The sequence below is a fragment of the Brachionichthys hirsutus genome, chromosome 11 (assembly GCF_040956055.1).
Source record: "Brachionichthys hirsutus isolate HB-005 chromosome 11, CSIRO-AGI_Bhir_v1, whole genome shotgun sequence".
NCBI lineage: Eukaryota > Metazoa > Chordata > Actinopteri > Lophiiformes > Brachionichthyidae > Brachionichthys > Brachionichthys hirsutus.
Genome location: NC_090907.1, coordinates 13,426,440 through 13,437,487, shown reverse-complemented (window position 1 = coordinate 13,437,487; position 11,048 = coordinate 13,426,440). Strand labels below are relative to the sequence as shown.

At 53.1% G+C, this 11,048-nt stretch overlaps 1 protein-coding gene across 1 annotated transcript in view; it reads right to left on the bottom strand.

Annotated features, from left to right (window-relative positions):
• Positions 1-7,988: 7,988 nt before the first annotated feature.
• sidt2 (SID1 transmembrane family, member 2) overlaps positions 7,989-11,048 on the bottom strand; it is a 14,060-nt gene continuing 11,000 nt past the window's right edge. The window contains exons 15-23 of the mRNA XM_068745837.1: positions 10,917-11,047; positions 10,444-10,580; positions 9,628-9,736; positions 9,459-9,535; positions 9,297-9,343; positions 9,114-9,219; positions 8,936-9,046; positions 8,754-8,867; positions 7,989-8,626 (exon numbers count right to left, since the gene is read on the bottom strand). Of these exons, the coding sequence (XP_068601938.1) occupies positions 8,564-8,626; positions 8,754-8,867; positions 8,936-9,046; positions 9,114-9,219; positions 9,297-9,343; positions 9,459-9,535; positions 9,628-9,736; positions 10,444-10,580; positions 10,917-11,047 (895 nt within the window). The 3' untranslated portion in view covers positions 7,989-8,563. The remainder of the gene's footprint in view (positions 8,627-8,753; positions 8,868-8,935; positions 9,047-9,113; positions 9,220-9,296; positions 9,344-9,458; positions 9,536-9,627; positions 9,737-10,443; positions 10,581-10,916; position 11,048) is intronic.

Here is an 11,048-nt window from a genome sequence, read left to right as displayed (position 1 = left end):
AAGAGAATTGCAAACAGTATAAACATGACAAGATTTTAAAAAAAGAAAAAATGGATTAAACCTGAAACAACGTTGATCTTTGGCAGGTGAAACCTTTACAAAGATTTTGGCAGAAAAAACTTTGCTCTCAAGTGTTTTATGGAATTATAGGCATAAAAATGTGTTAATGGTGAAACTGGTCTGGAAAAAATTAGCTTTCTTGAGCCAGTGTTGGAGTGAGCTCATGTGTACCAAAAATGGATATCAAGCGTATCCACACATCCTCTATAAAAATACACCAGGACAAAAAGTCTGTGTCTTCATGTCTTCAAATCCCAACTTTCCTCTATGCAGTCACACGTTGTAGCATGACACAAGCCACCGAAAAGATGAATGAATGGACTAATAAAAACAAGTTGAGAGACAGGTGTGAATCCTTTCTTTGATTTGATGAACACAAAATTTGAAATATGTGAAATGTGTTTTGTGTGTCCTTTTATATGTTGTAGAGAACTGTGGTATGACGAGGGGGTCGTTTGTGTCCTACAAGGAGAACCACAACTCACAAAGTTAACACAGTCCACGTTAAACCTCATATGCTTGGTGGGAGTCCCGTGCTCTATGCTGTACGGTCTATCCATAACCGGGCCATGGGGATGGACAGACTAACAGATGAGGTGAGACAGGAAGCTCCTCTGAGTATGATGTTTGCAGATGACATTGTGATCTGCAGGTAGAGGAGAATCTAGAGAAGTGGAGGTCTGCTCTAGAAAAGAGAGGGATGAAGGTGAGCAGGAGTGGGTTAGCCTCTGTCTCATTCCACCCTCTGCAAAGGCAAAGGACAGGACTAGAGGACGACCCAGGAGAAGAGACATGGACGTAGTGAGGGAGGACATGAGAGTGGCTGGTGTTGGGGAGGACGGTGCAAAGGACAGGGCTAGAGGACGACCCAGGAGAAGAGACATGGACGTAGTGAGGGAGGACATGAGAGTGGCTGGTGTTGGGGAGGACGATGCAAAGGACAGGACTAGAGGACGACTCAGGAGAAGAGACATGGACGTAGTGAGGGAGGACATGAGGGTGGCTGGCGTTGGGGAGGACGATGCAAAGGACAGGGCTAGAGGACGACCCAGGAGAAGAGACATGGACGTAGTGAGGGAGGACATGAGAGTGGCTGGTGTTGGGGAGGACGATGCAAAGGACAGGGCTAGAGGACGACTCAGGAGAAGAGACATGGACGTAGTGAGGGAGGACATGAGAGTGGCTGGTGTTGGGGAGGACGATGCAAAGGACAGGACTAGAGGACGACCCAGGAGAAGACACATGGACGTAGTGAGGGAGGACATGAGAGTGGCTGGTGTTGGGGAGGACGATGCAAAGGACAGGACTAGAGGGCGACCCAGGAGAAGACACATGGACGTAGTGAGGAGGACATGAGAGTGGCTGGTGTTGGGGAGGACGATGCAAAGGACAGGACTAGAGGACGACCCAGGAGAAGACACATGGACGTAGTGAGGGAGGACATGAGAGTGGCTGGTGTTGGGGAGGACGATGCAAAGGACAGGACTAGAGGACGACCCAGGAGAAGAGACATGGATGTAGTGAGGAGGACATGAGAGTGGCTGGTGTTGGGGAGGACGATGCAAAGGACAGGGTGAGGTGGAGAACGTTGGGTTGCTGTGGCAACCCCTGATAGGACAAGCTGAAAGTACAGTAGTAGCTGGTCTACATGGAGGCAAGACACTACTAAAAATATAAAAGCTACTGTATTAACAGATATTTGTAAGTGCTGATACTGATCTAAAATATACTCAAAAGCCAAGCATCATTCGAGGTATCTTTAAATAATTACATTTTCGTTTCTGAAACGGCTATTTTAATACAAATGGAAAAACAAGTAGATTAAAAATAGTCCTTTTGAAATTGAAGACAGTTTATTTTACGTGGTCAAAAATGAAGGATTGGACTTTAGAAAGAATGTAATAATAAATTAACCAGAAATCAGTAATTAAAATAATTTTGTCGGTTCCAGAAACCGGATGTAATTATCTGGCTGCAAAACAAGAGCACTAAATGCAACGTCAGCCTGTCGGTGTGTGTTTATTTAGATAAATCGTAAGAAAAATCCTGAATGATCATTGTTAACATAATAGAATGTTGGAAATGTGCTAATGAAAGAATGATCAGTATTCCAATGATTGATTGTTCAATGTTCTCACAGACACTTTGTTGTCACTTCCTGTGCCACCAACCAACTTACCGAAGGAGCAGCAATAATCACCATTAGATACGCGTTTTACTAAAACATACAAATACAAATACAAATAAAGGTTTTGTGCGATATGAGAAATCGTGCCGTCAGAGATTTTATTTCGAAAGGTACATATTACACAGGAAACGGAAATGAGAGACGGAATGATTTCAGAGACGGACCGGTCGCCCGTCGTTACGTTTAGACGGAAGAAACACTTGTTCTCGTCTAATCCACCTCATTTTGGTTGAAGTTATTATTTAAACACGCGGAGCGCTGAGAAATGACGGAACCCGCGGGCTGAAGGCTGACGTTTCACGGGAAGGAAAATGGAGTCCAAGTTCAGAAGCGACGTGTCGTCAGCGGTTGAAGAAGCCATTCAAGCGACCGTGTCTGTTTTCAGGGATGTCTGCGCTCAGGAGGCGCCAAACACGAAGTGGGGCGAAGCGGTGTTCGGGGAACTTCGGGGTATAGAGAAGCGTCTGCTGCTCCGCATCGACGAGCTTCTCGCGGAGCTGCTTGATGAGAACGAGGCTCTGCGGTCCAAAGTCGAGCAGCTGGAGAGCACCGAGGCCCGGGCCCTGGAGCAGGACGGCCCGCTGGAGAGCACCGAGACCCGGGCCCTGGAGCGGGACGGCCCGCTGGAGAGCACCGAGACCCGGGCCCTGGAGCAGGACGGCCCGCTGGAGAGCACCGAGGCCCGGGCCCTGGAGCAGGACGGCCCGCTGGAGAGCACCGGCGACGGCGGCACCGAGGCCCGGGCCCTGGAGCAGGACGGCCCGCTGGAGAGCACCGAGGCCCGGGCCCTGGAGCGGGACGGCCCGCTGGAGAGCACCGGCGACGGCGGCACCGAGACCCGGGCCCTGGAGCAGGACGGCCCGCTGGAGAGCACCGAGACCCGGGCCCTGGAGCAGGACGGCCCGCTGGAGAGCACCGAGACCCGGGCCCTGGAGCAGGACGGCCCGCTGGAGAGCACCGGCGACGGCGGCACCGAGACCCGGGCCCTGGAGCAGGACGGCCCGCTGGAGAGCACCGGCGACGGCGGCACCGAGGCCCGGGCCCTGGAGCAGGACGCGGGTGAGAGGCAGCAGGAGGAGTTGGGCTTGTCCTTGTTTTCCCGGTCGTGCTGCTGATAGTTGTTGTTTTTGTGTGTATTCATTGAACGATGTCGACAATTTGGCCATTATTTGTACTCATTTTCATATTTTTCCTGACTTAAAACCTGAAATGCAAACATTTGCATCATTTATACTCAACAGAAATACTGCAGAACACGTAGAGTGCAGCCCGGTCCTCCAGCATAACCCGAACCCGAATACTGTTCAAACACACAAAGTATGTTTCCCATCAGAAATAACGTAAACTAGATGAATCCGTTCCTACGCAGATTACTGCTCATTTACACGCCTACAAGTACATGAATGTGTAACTACGTGTCTCTAAACAACAGATAATAAGTGTAAATAGTATAAAAACATAAGCATAATAAAAGTACATTTGAGCCAAATCTATCATTTACATCCTGTTTAGGCAGCGGAGGGGGGAGGGGGGAGGAGGGACAGAAGGAAAGGGAGTCCTCGTTAAAATGTCTCGCTAACTGTCCTCCTGGGTTCTTTGATTATTATTCTTTTTAGCTCAACCTTCTTAAATCTCTAAATGGTTGATGTCTCCGTCCCGAGACACGGACGCCGTTTCCATGTTGGCGGATTATTTCCGTCTTTAATTCGACAGTCGTTCTCGCTGCTTTCCTCTTTCCTGTTTCAAGATGAGAGCTCAAAAGAATAAATCCAAAAACAAATGGCAGATCGTCTCAAACTGACCCTCCTCCGTTAGACTCCGCCTTCGTCCTCGGCTCCACTCTTGTTTGAATTCCAAAGATCTGTTTGACTTCCGAGGCGTCTTAAACTGGTTTAAAGCCGAGGTTCCGCTGCGTGCGGTGTTTGTGTGCCTCTTCCGTACGATAAGTGAACGGTCACTCGTTCAGTCGCTCCTGCGTCTGATTGGATGCAGCACATTGTGCTGACCTGTTCTGTTCTTTGTGGCCTCGTGTCCCTCCGTGTCTTGGGAACGACGCAGGAGGCCCAGCGGTTGTCGACGCCGGTGGTTCTGCCCCGGTGGCTGCTGTGGAGGAACCCGCCTCAAGCGCCCGTCTCGTGTCGGCGGGAACCGAAGTATCTGTCCCCGGACCCGGATCTATCCCTCACCCTGCAGTCGCCGGCCAAGTCATCGCCAAAGCCCCCCCGCTGTCGAATGCCGTCTCTAAAGCCGAGGAAGCAACGCAGTGGACCCTCGAGCCGGACGCATCTTGTGGTTCTGCACCTCAGAATGTTCACAGACCAGAGTCCAGGACCCCCGCTGGTGTTGGTCTGCCACAGGAAAAGGTTGGGCGTCTTTGAGCTGTTGGTATTTTAACTACGACATTCGGACTTGTCTGGAGCGTTTGTGACGCGGTTTACACTTGTCTGCTGATTCGGGAGCGTCTCTGGGGCTCATTTCAGAGCGCAGGCTGCGTGGTTAGGTCTCCTGCAGCAGCAAATCTAATTCTGACGCGCGCGGTGTCGCTGTTTCATATCATGCCGGTCACTTTAAGGTAAGCCGCATTTTTGTTGACATCAAATAGTTTCATTTTTTGATAGGACTGTGTTGAGGAGGCGCCATCCAGGAGGACGAGGAGGAAGAGGAGAGCGACTTATAAAGCTGCAGAAGGTACGCGTAGGTTTCGTTCAGTTGCTTCTCGCGTCGTCCGTCAGTGACGGTAAAGTTTGGTAAAAAAAAATACATCCCTCAGATCTAAAAATAATCGATTCATTTCTGGTGTTTCTCCCCCCCATGTCCAGTTTCCACTGAGGAGAAGACAAAGCTGCCAGCTGGAACACAGGAAGAGGCCAAGAGGTTCTCCTGTGACCAGTGCAGCAGCAGTTTCCAACGGAAAAGTGACCTGAAGAACCACGGCAAGGTCCACAAGAAGGCCTTTCCCTGCGAGCAGTGCGGCAGAACGTTCTACGAGAAGAAGTCTTTGGGAACTCACCTGTCACGCCATGAGACGGCCAAAGCCCCCCTGCCCTTCCCCTGTCCTCACTGCAAAAGATCCTACCGAAAGGAGGAGTCTCTTCAGAATCACCTCCAGCACCACCAGCGGCTGAAGCCGCCCAAGCCGTTCGCCTGCGGTCAGTGCGGGAAGACGTTCCGGATCAAGCAGTCCCTGGAGAACCACCTCCTGCGCCACGACAGGAAGCAGCAGACGGTGAAGTGCCCGCTTTGTGACAAGACGTTCAAGTCGCCGGTCCACGTCAAGTGTCACATGCGCGTGCACTCGGAGGAGAGACCGTTCAGCTGCGCGACGTGCGGGAAGGAGTTTAAGAGCAAAGACACCCTTCACTTCCACCAGACGGTCCACTCCAACGCCAAGAAGTACACGTGCACGATGTGTGACGAGAGCTTCAAGTACGCCCATTCCCTGACCGTGCACAAGAGGAAGCACACGGGCGTGACTCCGTTCACGTGCGGCGTGTGCAACCGGTCGTACCGGACGGGAACGGCTCTCAAGAGACACAGCAGCGTTCACACCGGGGAGAAGCCGTTCACCTGCCACGTGTGCGGCGCGAGGTTCAGCCTGAACAACAACCTGAAGAGGCACCTGCGCATCCACACGGGGGAGAAGCCGTTCACCTGCCAGGAGTGTGACAAGAGCTTCTCGGACAACACCAAGCTCAAGTCCCACATGCTCGTCCACGGCGCCAGGAAGCCTTTCATGTGCGACCTGTGCGGGAAGACCTTCCTCTTCAACTGCAGGCTGCAGATACATCAGCGGTACGTGCACGCAAACGGGAACGAGGAGGCGGCCGGCGCCCCGGACCCCAGGAAGCGCAACAAGTCTCTGGTCAAACCGTTCAGTTGCAAAATGTGCTTTAAGGGTTTCAGTGCAGCAGGTTCCCTCAAACTTCACGAGAAAAGCCACAGCGAGCACAAGGAGTTCAGCTGCAGCTTGTGTGGGAAGTCCTTCCACAACAAGTACTCCTTCGGCTACCATCAGAGGAGCCACTCGGGGGAGAAGCCCTTCGTCTGCGACGTGTGCGGCAAGAGGTTCTTCCACGCCGGCAGCCTGAAGCAGCACGAGAGGATTCACACGGGAGAGAAACCGTACAAGTGCGACCAGTGCGGCAAGGCGTTCAGGACGGACGGGAACTTCTACCGGCACCTCCGGATCCACACGGGGGAGAAGCCGTTCCAGTGCGTGTACTGCCACCGGAAGTTCCACCAGTCCAACCAGCTCAAGTCCCACGTCCAGGTCCACACGGGCCAGAAGCTCTACTGCTGCCAGCAGTGTGGGCGGGGCTTCTCCGATCCGAGGCAGCTGAAGAAGCACAGCTGCGACGCCCCGTAGACGCCCCGCAGACGCCCCGCAGACGCCCCTCAGGCCCAGCAGACGCCCCTCAGGCCCCTCAGACGCCCCTCAGATGCCCTTCAGACGCCCCGCAGACGCCCCTCAGACGCCCCTCAGATGCCCCTCAGACGCCCCGCAGACGCCCCTCAGACGCCCCTCAGACGCCCCTCAGATGCCCCTCAGATGCCCCTCAGATGCCCCTCAGATGCCCCTCAGACGCCCCTCAGACGCCCCTCAGACGCCCCGCAGACGCCCCTCAGGCCTCTCAGATGCCCCTCAGACGCCCCTCAGACGCCCCTCAGATGCCCCTCAGACGCCCCTCAGGCCCCTCAGACGCCCCTCAGACGCCCCTCAGGCCCCTCAGACGCCCCTCAGATGCCCCTCAGACGCCCCTCAGACGCCCCTCAGACGCCCCTCAGGCCCCTCAGATGCCCCTCAGATGCCCCTCAGACGCCCCTCAGGCCCCTCAGATGCCCCTCAGACGCCCCTCAGACGCCCCTCAGACGCCCCTCAGACGCCCCTCAGGCCCCTCAGACGCCCCTCAGACGCCCCTCAGACGCCCCTCAGGCCCCTCAGACGCCCCGCGACGCCTCGCAGGCCCCCCGCAGACGGTGCGTCGTCCAACAGGGCCCTCGGCTGATGAGGCCAACGCAGCCGTGCTCCTCTGTGCCTTCGTGTTGAAAATATTTACAGGTGGTAAATTTTGTAAATGTTTTGGGTTAGACAGAAAAAAAACAATTCTCAAAATGTATTACGTTCTTTTTGCAGTCAAAGTAAAAATGTTATAAATGTTAGAGGTGTCTGCGATGGATCCGCGGTGGAGAAGGAATCCTGTCTGTCTTTAGATTACCGACTTCTTTAGTCATTAAATAGAGCTGACTGATTATCATCTAGAGGATTTATTGATCCTTTTTATTAAGTGATTAAGACATTTGACAGACTTCTCTGTACGGCTGAGCTGATATTAAAATGTAGATTCTTAATGTCATTTTGAAAGTGGCTCTCTGATGTGTGTGTGTCTTTTTATGCGTTCAGCTGATTTTAGTTTCAAGGCCGGTTTGTAATGCTACAGCTAGCATCGGCTAAGACCTTGTTAGGGCCGAGACGCCATTTTGACCGATGTCCTGCTACGCTAGTCGTGTTTCATCACGCCTGGGTTATCCAACGAGCACGAATGTCATGAGTGGAGTTTATTTAAAGGGACAATACATATTCATGAACGTTTACACGTAAATATGTAAGATTATAGCCAATGTGACACTGGAAGTGTGGCTACACTGCCTCTAGTGGTTTCCTGAGACACTGCACCGTCCAGAAAGACTCCTTCTGCCCATGAGCAACAAAATATAGAAGGAAATGAGACTTTTATTCCGTCACCGCACATTGCAACGTTTATTTAAGAACCGTTTTTTTCATACATTACAGTGCAAAAATACCTTTCATTCGTACTGCAGGCCAGTCTGAAGTAAATACAATCACATTCCCCAATGAGAAGGATGATCAGACCGATCAGAATCAAACATCAACCAATCAATGAAAACATGAAAGGCCGCTGACGGGACTGGACGGAGGTCACCTTCGCACATTGATATTTGTGAATGCGCTCGTATACGTACAGACGCTCACGGCATGGAAGCTAATTCTAAAACGCACCGTTGACCTCCGGGTCGAGCGTAATGCGTACAGTATAAAACGAGTTCTTTCAGCCGGCGTGTACGGCAGCGAGAGAACCGACATCTGAGCGTCACTCAACATCCGACATTTGTGTCACTTCCTGTGAAAGGGGGGGGCACTGCCCACCCCTGACTGGCTGTTTGGCTGTGAGAGGCTTCCACTGTACTGCCCCCCCCCCCAAATAAAAGAAGGCTGTGCTTTGTTTAATGAACATGAAGGAGAAACAAAAGAAGAGCAATGGAGCCGTGATAAGGAAGAGAGCCAGAGCTCATCATTTAGAAAACAAAGATTTTGTCTCTCTGGACGGTGTCGAGGTCGTCGTCCATGGTGAGGAGGACCTGGTCGGAAGAAAGAGGCGATGAGCTATAAGCAAAGTAGCAAAGTATTTCCTGTATTTGCAGATATTCACATTGCTTAAGTATTTAGAGGAAGGATATTTTTACGAACACAAAACCACGACCATACCAGGAAGGATCCAAACATGGCAATGGAGGACAGAAAGTGCCAAATGTCGTGGTCGTCAAAGAACGAAAGCAGGATGCAGTCCCGGTTGTGCTCACGAGACTCTGCCGGAGTTTCCTGTGTTAACAGAAAGAAAGACTGAAACATGCCAAAATGCTAACGCTCTCCCCACGAGCGCTACTGACCTGCCACGTGCTCAGACCCTGGAAGAAGAAGAACAAGGCCCAGCCCCACACCACGGCGGTGAACAGAATGCACACCAGCGGCAGAAACTGGATCCTCTCGCCGCTCCGCAGCTAAATAAAGAGAGAAGCGTAGCTTCAGGAAGAGCAAACGGTTCATCCGACTCGCTCAAAGACACACCTTCATAATGATGTAGAAGGCAAAGTAGAGCAGCAGGTTGCAGATAGCGATGGCCAGCAAGTAGGAGGCAAAGTCATTCGGTCTCTCCAAGAGTCCGTAGGAAGCTCTGCAGGGGGGGGGGGGGGGGTCATTTATACGGCCTCAACCTGACGGCTATTAAAATCAAACATCCCGTCTACTTACAATGACCAGTTGACGATGTTTCCCATTACAAGTAGAACCATCCGGTCCTGTCGTCGGGTCACATGAGGAAGAAGAGGATTTACTATCAGATAACTGGACCAATCAGGACACAGCGATTCATTTAGATTAGAATACAGTATGCCCCCCAGCATAGTTACTCACAATGTACATGGGCCCACTGCACTGTCGGATGCAATCCGTGTAGATGATGGACGCCATCCTGCGCAGCACGCCGGAGTCTGGCACCGAGAGCAAAGTGTGAGAATCAGAACGACGACCGGGAGCTTCATCCTGAGCTAAACAGCAGCTTCCAGTCGTGCTATGGTCGAACCCATTTTCCAGCGGCCCATGTAGTAGAGCTGGATGCTGAGCAGAAGAGTGGCCACGATGTGAATCACAGAGAAAGTGATCCAGAAGAACAGATTCCCCTTCCCGAACACCTGCAGACAGACACCGCAAGCATGAGGAAGTGTGTGTGGTGTGTGCGTGCGTGTGTGCGTGCATGCGTGCGTGTGTGCGTGCGTGTGTGTGTGCGTGTGTGTGTGCGTGTGTGTGTGCGTGCGTGCGTGCGTGCGCGTGTGCGTGCGTGCGTGTGTGTGTGTGTGTGTGCGTGTGTGTGTGCGTGTGTGTGTGTGTGCGTGCGTGTGTGCGTGTGTGCGTGTGTGTGTGCGTGTGTGTGTGTGCGTGCGTGTGTGTGTGTGCGTGCGTGTGTGTGTGCGTGTGTGCGTGTGTGTGTGCGTGTGTGCGTGCGTGCGTGCGTGTGTGCGTGTGTGCGTGTGTGTGTGCGTGTGTGTGTGCGTGTGTGTGTGTGCGTGCGTGTGTGCGTGCGTGTGTGTGTGCGTGCGTGTGTGCGTGTGTGTGTGTGTGTGCGTGCGTGTGTGCGTGCGTGCGTGCGTGTGTGCGTGTGTGCGTGTGTGCGTGCGTGCGTGTGTGCGTGCGTGTGTGCGTGCGTGCGTGCGTGCGTGTGTGTGCGTGCGTGCGTGCGTGTGTGCGTGCGTGCGTGCGTGCGTGCGTGCGTGCGTGCGTGCGTGCGTGCGTGCGTGCGTGCGTGCGTGCGTGCGTGTGTGCGTGCGTGCGTGTGTGCGTGCGTGCGTGTGTGCGTGCGTGCGCGTGTTAAGCCCCGCCCGGCCTCTTTGCGTGTACGTACCACTCCCAGCACAGAGAAGAAGATGACGGCAGCCAGACAGGCGTAGGCCGTGTACGCGCTGGCGTTGATGTCCGGGTGTCTCTTCTGGTACAGCTTCAACATGCACAGCCCAGCGATCATGTACATGAAGGACGTGTCTGCAACAAAGACGTCCACAGTCTGTCCCGTCAGTCAGAGAAGAAGAAGCACCCATCCGTAGGCTGGGGGGGAACCCGCCCAGAGGTGGCGCTGTTTTGTGTTTGGTAAACGTCTTTAGACACACACATGCGTGTTAACTTGGCAGAAGAGGTACCACACAATGTGTCCTTTATCTTTGCAGAAAGATCGAGGACACATCAATTCTCCTATTCGCCGACAAAATCACGCGCAGGAAACATAAAGAGTTTCAAACCGTGTCAAAGAAACAGGAGAAAGGCTGTGGAGGACGGAGACGTCACGCCACGGCGTCCTCGTGAGAGCGGAAGCGACCTTACCAAACTGGAAGTTGGTGTAGTTGGGACAAACGTGGTAGCAGGCGCTGAGCAAGCCCTCCACCATCAGGGCGGTTCCCATGGCGTAGAAGAGCCCGAAGTGCTTCGGGATGCCACATTCCTGAGAGAGGCGCG